Genomic DNA, 15,338 nt, shown 5'->3' with positions numbered 1-15,338 from the left:
AAAGTTGCTTTAACCTCCCTGTCAGTAAAGGAGAAGCTTGTGAGAGACACCAAGCATTTGTTCAAATCCTTCCCAGTACTGTTTACATTGTTTACCCTCGTATTTATGTTTTCTTTAAATAAATCCTAATTCCTTCAAGTATACCAGCAGCAAATAATCCTTCCTCAGACAACATAGACCTTCATGAATGCCTAAGACCCATGGTACACCTACCCTGTGGAAAATATTATAGGAAAAGGTTTGGGAAAACCTAGATTTCCCTGGTGGCAGCCAGAAAACCCTACAGAGTAAAACTGAAAGAACATTTTAAAGTAAAACTAGACCTCCCCAAATAAGAGGTCGTCACAGAGAGAAAGAAGGAAAGGAGGGAAAGATGGCAAAGAGATGGAGGGAGGGAGGCTCTCCCACACCCCATCAAGCCCCCACCACCCCCACCCCTGCAGATCCCTTAATTACTGCTTTTGCGCGGGCCCGGGGGACCCAGCTGTGGGGTTCTCTGGGCCTGCCCCCAGCCCCAGCGCTCCAGCGGGCCTGGGAAACCCAGCTGCGAGGCTCTTTGGGCCTCCCAGCGCTTCGGCGTGGGCCCGGGTGACCCAGCTGCGGGGCTCTTCGGGCCTCCTGGCGCTTCGGTGTGGGCCCGGGGGACCTGGCAGGGAGGTCTTCGGGCCTCCCCCCGGCTCCAGCACTTTGGCGCAGGGAGCTGGGGGTGGGGCTTGCCGCGCCACCATTTGCGCCATCTCCTGGGCTGCTGGAGCAGTGCTCCGGCCGCTCCAGCCCCAAAAGACCCCTGTCCCTAAGGAACCTTACGGATATAATTACATGGAGTAATATGCTTCTCTTTTTACATGGGGGAAATATCCAAAACGATCTCCTCTAAGTGGTATAGTAAAAACCATAATATTATGGGTACAGGGCAAATATGTGTAGAGAGGTAATAGGACCAAGTATGCTGGCATTTCCCATAGATGTGTACAGTAGATCTATCCCCATGAATGGAAATGTTTGAAATGCATTATTCAAAATTGTGGGGACAAAGCCTACACATATGGAATTTGTATGTATTATAGGCACTTTGCCCATGTGGGGTGGAGGTAGAGGTTAGCACCATTTATTTATTTAGAAAATGTGTAAGCCTTATAATCAAAACAGTAAAACAAAACCATTAAACTACAGCCATTAAAAGCAAAACAAAACCATTAAGCAAGCCACTAAAAAAACCCCAACTCCATTAAAACAGGCCAGGACATAATAGCATAAAATACACATTGAGCAGCCTAAAGTGATGTAACTAAAATCTTTGGGCAAGCAATCTTACATGACATGTTGACCTTGTACACATACACATTGTGCATACAGAGCTGTTGTGTGAGAGGGTGGATGAGTGAGGAAAAGTGAATAGGGAACCATGGCCTAGTAGCAGTATCTGCATTGCATGCAGAAGATCGCAGGTTCAGTCTCCAGCATCTCCATTTTTAAAAGGAATCAGGTCACAAGTGATGTGGAAGGCCTCCACTCAACACCCTGAAGAGACACTGCCTCTCAAAGTAGACAATACTGACTTTATTAGGCCAAGGGCCTGACTTAGTATAAGGCAGGTTTATGCATTCATGTATGTGGACAGGTCAGAGTTCCTTGCATCCTTCCCTGGAAATTCTTTCTTTAGTTCCTGCTTGCAATATTACTATCATTGCATTTTATTGCTTTGTTTTGTCAGTGTTAAAGCTTTTAATTGCTGGATTTGATTTAGTGATGGCATATTTAGTGTGTTTTAATCTCTGTACAGTGAACCTCTCAGCTCTCTCAACCACAGTCAACATACTGACCTCTTTACATGGGCCTGTATGGGAGTAGTCTTCAATGCCTACATTTCCCAGGTTCCCTCTGGACCTGTGATTGGGTAACAGGAGGGGAATAGAGAGGGAATAGAGAGGGAAGAGGAGATAAAAGGCCTTACCCAGCGTGGGAGGGGGCTCTTTCTTAGGGAGCAGGGCTGGTGGAAGCTGCTGCAGACAGAGGGATCCCTCATCCAAAAAGGAGTGAGTTAGACTGTGAACAGGCATCTAGAGAAGACTAGGACTGTATAACTATAGATAGATGTGTTAAGATTTATTATTTTACTGATTTACCTGCCTTTACTTCGCTATTTTTTCCTACTTGTTATAGATCTAAGGTTGTTGTTAAATCTCTTAATAAAACTATTTGTTAGTCTGCCTGGGTCCTCACGCCTCATTTGGTCATGTACAAGGGGAGACCTGTTGTAAAAGTACTGTAAGAGGGGGTAGGGTGGGTGCTCTGGGCCCTCCCAAGGAGCCCCATACCAGAGTGGTTGCCAGTAGTGAACCTCCCTCGCCACTGCCCGCAACAGTGCTGAAGCTACGTAAGGGTTGAGGGGGTGAAGCAAATGGTCTGAGGCCTAAAGAGCTTCACCTTATTTTCTTCTAGAGCTGTTCCTTATGTTGTGATGTCTTTATTGTCAGTTATAAGAAGACTCAAGAGACTCTGAGCCAAGCAGGACAAAAGGCCACAGCTGCTTTCAGCAATGTTGGGACAGTCATCAGCAAGAAGTTTGGAGACATGAGGTACAGAAACTTGGATTTCATTTCCAGAAGGAAATTTGGGTTTCCCACATTTTTTGCTCAGCCATGATTCATCTTTCCTTTTTTCCCTGTTTATCATACACGATAGCTTCTTTATGATTAAGCTTGCTAAGAGGACCTTATGCCTGGGAAGTGGTGTGTAAATTTGATAAAAATATACTTTTGTTTTAAAACCTAGCATGCTCAAAGCAACTAAAGGTATTATTCATGGGGATTCTATACTGTAAGCCGAGTCAAAGAAAGATTCATAATTCATGTCATGAATTAATAGTTACAGATAAATAACTTTTGAGGAAGGGATATTTGCCCCCAAGTTATTCTTGGAAAGATTAAACCGTGCTTTTTAAATACATTTTTAGCAAATTCCTAAAGAACTTTAACTGTAATAAAGACATTTGTAAAATGATCGCAATTTAATTTGACTTTAGACCCTATTTGGCAAACTTTGAATGATGGATTTTTTCCTTTTTCCTTATCTCCCTTTACTGACTTCAGTGGAGAGGTCTAAGAAAGAGTGGTGGTTCTGGTCAGAGAGGGTTTTTTTTGTTTGTCTTGGGATCATAGTTTTTCTAATGTGACATCTGAAAGTAGGGAATGCTGTGGTTATCTCTATAGAGGAGCAAGGATCTCCTGTTATCCTTAGATCTTAAATTGTAGATGTTTGCAATTCTTCTTCCCCTGGCTTTAGTGGAAAGCCTCCGAATTACTTTAACAGAGTAGGATTGTGCCCTGGAACTATTACTTCAGCCAGCTCTCAGACTCCCGTAATTAAGTATTAGTGTTGGCATTTCCTATTTCTTCATCCCTGACTGAAACAAAGCCATTTGTGGGCAATTTAACTTGTATTTGCTTGTATTCTTTTTTGCTTTACATAATCATTTTGTCTCTAGCCCTCTTCAGTTGTTAACATTTCACTACACATACGGGAAGACACACTACAAGCAGACCTCCTGATATGCATAATCACTATTTCGTCTGAAGGAGACAATGCACATATTTTCAGCCTTGGTACATGTGTACCAGAATCCAGGTTTTTCCAGGATTTTAGTTTGTGGCCAATGAAACTGAAAATTCAGACAAAATGGCAATTGTGCATATCCTTATCAAACTTCTTGATTTCCCCCCTCTATTGTTGAAATGTAGATTGTAAGCTGTTTGTAGACAGGTACATGGCTCGGTTTTTTTGGGGTGTGTGTGTGTGTTTATGTTACTCTTTCAATCATTATATAAATGGATAGTGCTATTTAAAACTTAAGTGCATATATTGTTGAAATGCTGCTTTTGTTTCACTGGATGTATGAGAAAATATCCTTTGTTTCCATGTCATATATGCTTCTCATTTGATAACACTGACAGCACAGGTCTGTGGAACTTTCTACACACTACAAATATGTTTTTTATAGGAGTCCTACTGTGAATCTACATGCTAGATTTTAACACTGGAGAAAGTATTATTTATATTGCTCATTTCATATTTCAGCATACCCGTCATTACAAATCAGGGACAAGTTTGAAATAGTGTCAGTTTTGTACAACAGAGATAGGGTTGAAAAAATGTCTTGTCCAGAAATTCTCCATTAACAAGCTCCGTGTTTCAGAAGAGCTTTTTGACAGTAAGTTTGGTACCAAATTAGATCTGGTACCATTTGTGTTTGTTTTGTTTTTAAATTCTTCTGTGCCAGTTTAACCTAAAATTGGAGAACTGATTACTGCTTGGTTTATCCAGTGCATTCATTTCAAGATGCTACTGCTTATTACTTAGATTTGGCTAGTGTTGACCAAGCCTGTAGCTACAGTGGGGCATTTTGGGGTTCCGTCCCCTCAAATGTGAGGGACACCCCACAACAGCTGCTGCCTCTCTCCCCCCTTACCCCTCCTCCCCCCTCCCTCGCCTCCTGTGACATTAAAAGGGCACTCAGCTGATTGGTGGGACCATGTGGCCCTCCAGCTGATCAGTGGGCCCTTTAAATCTTGCAGGTGAGGGAGAGGGGTGGCTGCTGGCCGCACACCTTCCCTGAACTCCAAGCTGCGCTAGGAAAAAAAACCCACTAGAAAAACAGCATTTAAAGGGTTCCAGGGGCTTGTGTTAACCAATTCTGAGTTCATATATCATTGTAATATCTCCATAATGTATGTTTGGAATAGCTGACAAATATACATGTACATAAAAGTAATCACTTATTTGGTGATTCATAGCTGTTTGAATATCCTCAGTTGAAAATTGAATATCCTGCATAGAAAATTGAGGGTATTTAGAAGTGATACAGGAAATCTGTGTTTATCCTGTGATAGCAGCTTCACATATGTAAGCATGACTTCTTGTTGCAGTCCAAGCTATACATGAATTATCATTGAGAACCAATTTAAATAATTATTTGGACATTGTCTGCGGTCTCTCTTATGGGAAAATGCTTCATATCACTTCCTTACATGCTAAAGGTGTGACTTGATATTATTGTTGCATAGGAAATACAAGTAGGTTGTTCTATGGAGATCTTTAAAACAGAGCCATGAAGCTCTGTAGCAAGACTGGAAATTAAAATGAAACTTGGAATATATTAATATAGAGGTGATTCACTGGGTAAATACAAGATGCATATCTGTTGTTGAAGTAATATTTACGCATGTTAGAGCACCAAACAAAAGGGTGAAAAAGAGAAAAGCAGAGCAGAAAAGAATATTACATGTCCTATTCATCTTGGGGTGGCAGGAGTCCAGGAGGCTGACAGAGACCTTGGACCTGTAGCAGCCAAACGATTTGGGGTTTCTAGAGGGAAAACTTGGGAGGAATGCAAAGCAGAATTTTGGCAGAGGTTTTAGGCAGTAATCCAAAGAGAATGATCCTTAGGGGAAGGGATGTGAAGCAAGACTGGAGGCAGCAAGTCAACTGGACCCCAGGATATACAGTAGGTATGATACAAATTTGAGCATGAGCAATGATGACAGATCTTGATGTAGGAGTGGAGAAATGATAGGAATAAAACATGGATTTCCTGGGACTGAAGGGAAGGGAGGGAATTCATGCAAAATCATAGGCAAGCCTCTTGTGGGGTCTCACAGGGGTTGTTGGGCCCTGGGAACTTTTGCACACCAAGGAATGTCTAATCCATATATAAAAAAGAAAGTCCCCTCACCGTAAAATCAGTGACCAGGCCAAACCGTTGGACCTAGAGACACCAAATTCAGGGAGAGCGCTCCTACCGTGGCGTAGGTGCTTGCTAAGAAGGGATTTTTAGAATTCGACTCCTAAGTGGGTCAAAAGGGGGAAAATGTGCTCCCCCCATTGATTCCAGGCACCTGCCTCTCTGCACCCCCCCACTCTCTGGTCAGCTGCAGAGCTCAGTGTTCTGAGGTAAAAAAAAAGCCAACAGTTACAGGGGACTGCACAGAGCTAATGACAGTTGAGGAAATCAGGAGTGGCCAACAACCACCTGTGAGGTGAAGCAAGGCTGCTGGCCCAGCCTCTTTGATGGCTTCCAATACACTCCCCCCACCTCCTACACCTAACAGGCAGTTGTCTGTCAGCTACAGCCCCACCTTCCCCGGTAGCTTCTAATACTCCTCCCCCCTCCCCCTCCTACACTGGACAGGCAGCTGCCTATCGGGTGTAAGAGAGGAGGTGGGGTGGCTTCCAACATACTCCCCCCACCTCCTACACCTAACAGGCAGTTGTCTGTCAGCTACAGCCCCACCTTCCCCGGTAGCTTCTAATACTCCTCCCCCTTCCACCTCCTATACTGGACAAGCAGTTGCCTGTCAGGTGTAGGAGAGGAGCCCCACCTTTCCCAGTAGCTTCTAATACTCCTCCCCCCTCCCCCTCCTACACTGGACAGGCAGCTGCCTGTTGGGTGTAGGAGAGGAGGTGGGGTGGCTTCCAACATACTCCCCCTCACCTCCTACATCTAACAGGCGATTGTCTGTGAGGTGCAGCCCAATCTTCACAGTGGCTTCTAATATTCCTCCCCCTCCCCCTCCTACACTGGACAGGCAGCTGCCTGTCAGGTGAAGGAGAGGAGGCAGGGTGGCTTCCAACGCACTCCCCCCACCTCCTACACCTAACAGGTGGTTGTATGTCAGCTACAGCCCCACCTCCACAGTGGCTTCTAATACTCCTTCCCCCTCCCCCTCCTACACTGGACAGGCAGCGGCCTCTCAGGTGTAGGAGAGGAAGTGGGTTGGCTTCCAACACACTCCCCCCACCTCCTACACCTAACAGGTGGTTGTATGTCAGCTACAGCCCCACCTCCCCAGTGGCTTCTAATACTCCTCCCCCCTTCCCGTCCTACACTGGACAGGCAGCTGCATGTCAGGTGTAGGAGAGGAGGTGGGATACTTACAGCCGCCGGGGAGGTTTGCTCAGCAGGATTGCTCACTTTGATGAAGCGCTGCCCATCATCCTTGCTTGCGAGGCGTCCCCGTATGGGGTAGGAGCCATCTTCGGACACCAGTTACCCGACGGCAGAGAAGTTCCCGTGGCCTATTACTCTCGCACATTGTCATCCGCCAAATGCAATTATGCTCAGATAGACAAGGAAGCATTAGCTATCGTGGTGGGAGTTATACCACGATTACCTCTGTGGGCGGCCCTTCACTATAGTGACTGATCATAAACCCCTGCTGGGCATGCTGGCCCCAGACCGCCAAATGCCTCAGATACTATCTCCCAGAGTGCTACGCTAGTCTATTTTCCTAGGGGGCTACTAGTACGCTCTCCTTCACCACCCTGGGAAGGCGATGGGACACGCTGACGCCCTCAGCCACCTGCCATTGCCCTCGTGCGACCCAGATCCTGCCCCTGCCCACCAGATAATGCTCCTCAAGGACCTTCCCAACCACCCTCTTCAGGTGTTGGACGTGTCCCACCATACCGCAAGGGACCATATCCTGTCCTGCGTTTTGGACTGGGTGGGGAGGGGATGGCCCACCAGCCAGGTGGGCTCAAAATTCGCGGCCTTCTCCCACCGAGATGAACTGTCTGCACACAAAGATTGCCTGCTGTGTGGAAGCTGGGTAGTGGTGCCAGCCCCGTTGCGCCGGCAAGTTCTAGTGGTGCTCCATGAAATGCACCGGGGCATCATCAAGATGAAGGCGCTGGCCCGCAGCTACGTATGGTGGCCCAGCGTGGACAGCAAAATCAAGGACTGTGTTAAGCGCTGCCAGCCCTGCCAGGAAACCCAACCAGAACTTCCCAGGGCACTGGTATGACAGTTGGAGTCCACCCACAGACTATGGTCCTGGCTACATCTGGACTTTCCGGAGCTCTTCCAAGGGCAGATTTTCTTCATTTTGGTGGACTCCTGCATCAAATGGTTAGAAGTGCTACCGATCCCTTCCACCTCGTCCAAAGCAGCCATCCGCGCCCTCCAACAGATCTTCTGTACCCAAGGTCTACCCGACACCGTTGTGACGAACAACGGGACAGCCTTCACCTCCAGTGAGTTCTACGACTTCATGAGCTGCTACTTAATCAGGCACATATGATCTGCACCCTTCCACCTGGCTACCAACGGCCAGGTCGAGAGGATGGTGAGGACCACAAAGGAATCCTTCTGGCGGATCATCCATGGAGATTGGGATCACCAGCTCGTAACCTTCCTTTTTGGCCAGCGGGTGACACCAAGCACCTCCATCGGCCACAGCTCGGTGGAACTCCTCATGGGACGACATCTCACCACCCAACTAGACCAGATGCACCCAGACCGGGCTTCGGAACACCATGCAGGCTCTGAGAACCAAGCAGCACCCAGGGGTTCTTTCCAGGTGACCCCGTCTACACCTGGAATTTTGCCAGCTGCCCCGCCTGGGTCCCAGCCAAAGTTTATCCAAGTCACCGGCCCCCGTCTTACGAGGTGTCGACCGACAGAGATCAAGTACTTAGGAGGCACATCGACCAGCTCCACCGCCATCTCCTCCCAGCCGAGTCAAGTCTGCCATCAGCGACCCCAGACGATGATGGCATGGAGCTGCCAGGCCTACAGGAGCCGGAGGCTGAGAGGGGGTCCCAGCGGCCAGCGTGCAACCCACAGCCAGTGAACAACCAGGGGGACCCGTGGAAGAAACGCTGGAATAAGCAACCATGGCTGGCTCCGAGGTCACGCCAGCTCCGCCCCCGAGCACCTCGGCTGCTCTTTCGGGACCTGAGCCCGAAACCCCAGCCCCACTGACAGAACTATATTGTTCAAACCGCAAAGAACGCAGACTCGCATACTTGAGAGACTATGTTTGTTAGGGGGGGTCTGAACTTTGGGGGGAGGGTGTTATGTCCTGGGCCTGGCATCGACTAGCCTAGCTTGAAACCGAGAACAATAGTCAGCTAGGATCCTGGAAGGAACCTACAGACCAGGAGCCGCACTGTAAATAGCCTATCACGGGTAGTGGGTGTATGTGGGGTGTGGTGTTGTACCCAGATTTAAGCAGGGCTTTGGTCCTGCTAGTTAGTCCTTAGTTTGAGCTGAGTCACAATAAAGTATGAGCTGATTACTAATCGAGTGTAGAACTCAGTATATTTCATTAGATTAGGGAATTTTATAACTAGACCAAATTTAGGCTTTTAGTAGTAGAAAGGACATTCTTTTTTTTTGTCAAATTTTATAAATAAAGGCTTGGATCCTGTGGACGAGTTCCAGGCATGTTAGATAGTCTCTGCTCTGGAGAGTGCTTCCTGTTCTACTGGATGTTCCACTTGTGCAGGGGCCCATTGAAAGCCATTGATCTTTTACAAATGGAAGGTTTAGTAAAAGAGGAAGCAAGCTCCATGGCACAGATTATCAAACATCTATGGAACTCATTCATAGGATTCAAGCCACTACGTTTGCATTATACTAACAGTAAGACTAGAAAGTTGCAATTGACAATGTTCTGTGATACTTCATATGTAAAAGCAAAGTTCAAGACTGAACTTTACACAGAGTTTGCATCACCAAAGAACTCAGTTCATATCCTGCAGGGCTTTGCCTTTGGTTTGTATTCAATCAGATTGTATTTGTCTAGTCTAGCAGGCGCTGCCATTACATAAACTCTATTCATTTCTGTGTAGCTTGCTTAAAAGTCCCACACGGACCTTGCTGAATTAAATGGAGATTGCGCAGTATCGGTATTTAGCAGATTGGCCCCTGTACAGTAAACAGTTCCAATATCTTCTTGCTTTTAATTCTGCCACTATAATCCAGCTTCACCAGCTGATGTAAGTAACTTGGTTTACTAAATCATTACCTTGCAAATGTTGCAATTGATTGTGTATGTTGTTTAGTTGAATTATTCAATCCAAGGGTTGTTAGATTAATCCTTCTCTCTCCCCTTTTGTATTATGTATTTACAAGGAGGGGTCTATCTGAACATATATTCTTAAGCATTTCCTTTGGTGTGAATTTGATTTTCAGGATGATGTATATGCTATCATATTTTCCTTCTCCTAAAATAGTAATGAGCCAGATGTGTTCATATTCTGGGGGTTCAGGGTTCCCCAGCCTTTTTGAACCCATGGGCACCTTAGGAATTCTGGCACAGGTGGGCACAATCACCAAACGGCTGCCACAGGAGAGAGAGAGAGAGACATGAATGCACAAAGAAATCTCAAGTGCAAGGGACAAGAGGAATATTTTTTTTAAAAAAATCCGACTGGGGAAAAAGGAGTTTGCAGCTATCACCGAAACAGTGTTATTTTAATCTGTACAGCCCATCAGGTCTCCAGTGGCCAGTCACAAACCCTTCAGTCACAAACCTGGTCCCACTCACTTTCCCACACCAGTAGATGTGTCGATGAGCACCATGTTGGGGATCCCTGAATTATGCACAGATTGAGATATAGACTCCAATGGGGGTAATTTTCAAAACTGGTTTCTTTTTTCCATTGGATAATTTGACATTGCTGCTGCTGCTGCTGATAGATTGTGGTCATAGCCTTGCCCTACACAAAAATTGCCAGTATGTTCATTCTCTGTTTTTTCCCCAAAAGAAATGCTGGCAAACTAGTTGATGCTACATACATACCCTCAAGACAATTATGGACATACAGAAGACAGGCTGATAAAAATGTTTTGGAATCCAGCTGGGAAATGGTTGTGTGAAACAGAACCTGTTTAAGCACTTCTAGAATTCATGGATGCAGTTATATACTTGGATGCTTGTAGTCAGAATCTGCTTAAAAGCTTCAGTGCTCAGATAGAGGAATGTCTCTGCTGTGAACTCTATCTTTGTGTCCTCCAGTCACATTTCCCTTTCATGCATGTAATTTATCTCTTTTTATGTTGCGCTGCTTCTTGCTGAAGAAATTTTAAATTGCAAATAAAGCATACACATTTAGCGATGCTGCAACATACTGTGACCAGAAGTACTGATTGTATGTGAGCCAGTCATCCAACCTGTTTGGCTCATGCCAAACAACTGTGAACTCCTGCCAGACAGGTTTGCATTGGGTTTTTGCAGAAGTGCACATGCATAAAGGCGCTGCTGATTCACACTGATTGTTAGCCATTAGCATCACTAGGGACTACTTAGACAAACACCAGAGGAAGCTTTAATTAAAATACAGGATTTATTTATGACTGATTTATATGCTTTGTGAAAGATTTAATTTAAACAATTGCCTACTGAGCATAGCAGGTGCACAACAAGGACCGGCGTAGTACAACTCAATTGAGCTGTGTTTCACATGCATGAAAAATCCATTGCACTGTTCTGCATGGTTACAGAGGAATACAATGAAGCAGTCTGTCGAACAGCCACAAATGAGTCAATGAATAGTTGAACCGGTTATTGAAAAATCAGCTCCCCGTTTGCAAACAGCAAACCAAATGTGAACTAACTTGGCAGGTGTTCAAGCCTCTTCATGCAAAATTGGCTAATGTACCCAAGTGTTGCTAGTGGAATTTATTTCTACCTCAATTTGCATTTATTTTTGACACAGCATGTGAACACTTTTGATGTAGATTATTCTATGTCCAGCTATTTTCATTACCTATATGCCAACACTTAATTCTTCTTAATTTTTCCTTATGCTGCTGCTCCAGGTCGCATTCACTTGGGTAAGATTAATGCTTGTTTGGCATTGTTTGTTTTGTGGGAAAGGACATGACATAGTCCTTCAGAACTGCTGCCTGAAGATCAGGAATTTACATTATTTCATCCAGAATATCTTGATTTTACAGCTTGTTTTAGCCAGTGCAGGGTCTGCTAAAGAAAAGCTGGGACAAGGATTTGGGATGTTGCTTTACTGCATTCTTGGCAGGAATACGCAAGATTCAATTTCCCATCATGAAGGTCATTCAAAATATGACACTCTCAGGCAAACGTATCCTCCTTAGATATCTTTCATAAATTCTAATTTTTCCAGAGGTTCAAATATAAAGTACCAAACACTTTTGGGCTATGGGGTTCTTTTTATACAGACTGTTGTAGAGGCTACACTATATGTGATCCATCCATTTATTTTTTGTGCTCACAACAGTCTCTGGCCAAACTGATGCTGAGGATCATTGCTGTTCAGCTCATTCCCAGGGTAAAACTAACCCCAAGAGAATTGCTCACACAGTTGCAATAGATGGGTATATTTTGGTTTCAGTTTTATGATGTTATGGTAGAACAAAGTTTGAGTCCAGTAGCACCTTTAAGACCACCTCAATGACATCACTTCCCTCTATTTTTGCCTGTGAATTCTGTAATTGTTTATTACTTTTTACTAGTTTTTAACCAGTGAGAAGGAATTGAAGTTTCACTAGAAATCACCTTACAGAAGTTCCTCAAACAAAAACGTGTTTAAACCCTGCAAAGGTTCCTGCATCCTTTTTGACCCTTTCATATCTTATAATAGTGAATTCCAATATAGATTTCTACCATGACATGAGTACTAGATTTTGTCTTAGAATTGAAATTCTAAGCTCTGGAAACTTATCATAGAGCAAACCTGTATTAATCTTTTTATATTTTCTCTTTTCTTTCCCATTCTTTTGTGACAGTTACTCTATTCGTCATTCCATAAGTATGCCTGCTATGAGGTAAAAGTTACACATTCTTTTTATAGTGGTGCATTATGGAAATTTTATATTAGTGTATTACAAAAAATGGTGTGTAATCCTCAGCCTCTAGCTGTTGTGAATACTCATGTTAATGTGAGAGGGGGAGGTTCTCTCCCTTTTACCATATACTGTTACTTTATTGTAAACACACACACAGAAAATATCTTGTATGCCTTAACAGAAATTAGAAATGTAGGTAAACATTTATACTGCACTCAGAATGGACCTAGAGGTAGAGGAAACAGGACATACGAATGATGAAAAATTGACTGTTCTTTGAGAACGCTGCAGTCTGTGTGCTTTTTGCCACATTGCTAGGGAATTATTGGCGTCTCCCAAAAAAGGGAAAGATCCTATTCACATTATGCACATTATTCACTATTATGCACTCTGTCCCCATTAAAATTTCTATGCCTGATTCAGTGGCAGATATACTAAAATAGAGCCAATTAAAAATGTCCAAATGCAAAGGTGTCTTGACTTGACAGCATTCATGCTGGATTTCTTTGGGCAAGACTGCCTAAGCTACAGGAAGCAGCTGTGGCCCCTGCTCACTGTAATTTTGTAACAACAAACACGGTGTGCAGTAAAGTATATCGGAGTGATAAAGGGTTTTGTGTTTAATGGTCTTTGCTCCTTTCTTTCATGGAACTTAAGCACTTCTACTACCTTCTTTGGAACTAAGATAATTCCTCCTGTTCACAGCATGGAGTTAATATGCAATTCAATTTGATCACCACCCATTCTTCAAATTTAGCCACATACTAAGCAAATTGGAGTAATTCCAATAGATGGCAATGAACCATACTCCTAAATGAGTATTCCTACTCACACTGACTCTCTCAGAACTAGGGATGGGCACAAACCAGCTCACAAACCTTTGACAAATTTTGGCTGGTTGATGGTTTGTGAACTGCAGCCCAGCCATGAACCTCCACAAACTTTTATGACAGTTCGCGAGGAGCAAATAGCAGGGGTTTAAACCCTTGCTTTCTCCTCCCCACAAAAGCCACCAAAACAGCTGTTTAAAGGGGCTCAGCTGTTTAAAGTGGCAGGGAGCAGAAAACAGGGGTCACAAACCCATATGAACTGGTTTGGTTCGCAAACCAACCTCCCAGTTTGTATAGGTTTGTGGTTCAGCCACAAATTGAACTGCAAAAATGCAGTTCATGCCCATCCCTACTAAGAACTGATGAGACTCTAAGAAAACTGTGATTGGATCATTCAGTGCCTTTTAAAATTGAACTACATTTTTCATTGCATGGATAAAACGGGATTTAATCCTGTTATAGCCCTCTAAAGGAAAAAAGGGAGAAAAATGGATACCAGTCTCCCCCCCCTCCTTTTTTTCTTTTTAAAGTCTAAACATTGAGGGGGGGGTTGATTTTGATTAACAAAACCATGAAGAAATTTTTAAAAGGTGCAATGCCCACTCTGCAGCCTTAATCTCTTCTTCTCCTCCGGATTGGGGACTTCTATGACTATAACTTGTCTTTAGGACTTTTTAATGTGACTCTTTTTCACCAAGGAAGATGTTATGAATGCATTTTCATTTGTGTTTTGCCCTGAATATTGAGCCATTCTTCATTCGTAGTAAGAGTGTCCTTCTTTCCTCCCCAGTGCCTGTTAACACTGGGCAGAAAAAGGAAGTTGGGGAGGATATGGAACATGCACATCTTGTATATGCAGTCAGAAGGCTCTAGGGTTCATTTGTTTTGCACAGAACGTCTACTAGTACACTGTTCTCATATGTGCTGCTTTTGATTTGTGGCACCCTTTGTTATACCTCACATTTGCGTTCCAGCCTCACTCAGGGCAGCAGCACAGCAGGCCAAAAGCAGCATGCAAGACAGTTTTCCTACATTAGACCCAACTTTTAGTAAAGAATGTTCCACAGGTTATTTCTGGTGGTGAAGAGGATCCTGAGGATTTTTCCCAACTGGCACACCCTACCCACCTCAGGTCCCTCTTCAATGGTGGCACCAGCCCTATGTCCCCTTGATGAGAAAAGTAGTAATTTCTGAAGCCAGCTGACTTCAGGGATCAAATTCACCTTCTAGTTGACAGTTGCTTGCACTTGAGCATGAGTTGTTACTATTTCAGTAGCCAATGAGAGATGTTCAATATGGCAATATAATATACAGCAACTAAAGTGGATCTTAACACCTGTGTTTTTAGAACTCCAGAACTTCATAACTGAAGTCTGGAGGCAATGGCAAGTGTTTAATTGGAATTGCTAAACTACAGAAATATATCCTGACAGAGACTAATTTTGTTATTGCAGCATTACCTATTAAAAACTGAGGACATGAACCTAAAGAGCTGACCATTTTGTGGTTTACTTTTCTAGGAATTCTCCTACATTCAAATCTTTTGAAGAAAAGGTTGAGACCACCGTCACAAGCCTTAAGGTATGCAGCAGAAGTAGTGTGACAGGCTAGGTCTGCATCAGTTTAGTTCTGCATGTCACTGAAAATAATGCAAGTCCTTGGGGCAATCAATATCTTGTACCATGATCAGCCGCTAGATTGTGCCTTCACTTCTGGGAAGGGAGAGGGATATTTACCTGCGAGTTAGAACATCATTAGAGAAATATAAATCTTCCTGCTATTAATGTTGTTCAGGTTGTGTATACCCAAGAAACTATCACTTCATCATGTTCTACCATGTCCTGTAAGATCAGCCTAGAGCAGAATTTCTCACCTTTTCTAGAACCAGGACCTACGGG

The 15,338-nt window shown here is 44.1% G+C and overlaps 1 protein-coding gene across 1 annotated transcript in view; it reads left to right on the top strand.

Moving 5' to 3' along the window:
- TPD52L1 (tumor protein D52-like 1) overlaps nt 1–15,338 on the top strand; it is a 76,961-nt gene that overhangs the window by 58,320 nt on the left and 3,303 nt on the right. The window contains exons 4-7 of the mRNA XM_015423836.1: nt 2,478–2,579; nt 11,606–11,620; nt 12,551–12,589; nt 14,961–15,021. Coding sequence (XP_015279322.1) covers nt 2,478–2,579; nt 11,606–11,620; nt 12,551–12,589; nt 14,961–15,021 — 217 coding nt within the window. The remainder of the gene's footprint in view (nt 1–2,477; nt 2,580–11,605; nt 11,621–12,550; nt 12,590–14,960; nt 15,022–15,338) is intronic.

The sequence above is a fragment of the Gekko japonicus genome, unplaced genomic scaffold (genome assembly GCF_001447785.1).
Source record: "Gekko japonicus isolate JY-2015 unplaced genomic scaffold, Gekko_japonicus_V1.1 scaffold186, whole genome shotgun sequence".
Lineage (NCBI taxonomy): Eukaryota > Metazoa > Chordata > Lepidosauria > Squamata > Gekkonidae > Gekko > Gekko japonicus.
This window is presented reverse-complemented; position numbering and strand designations above follow the sequence as displayed.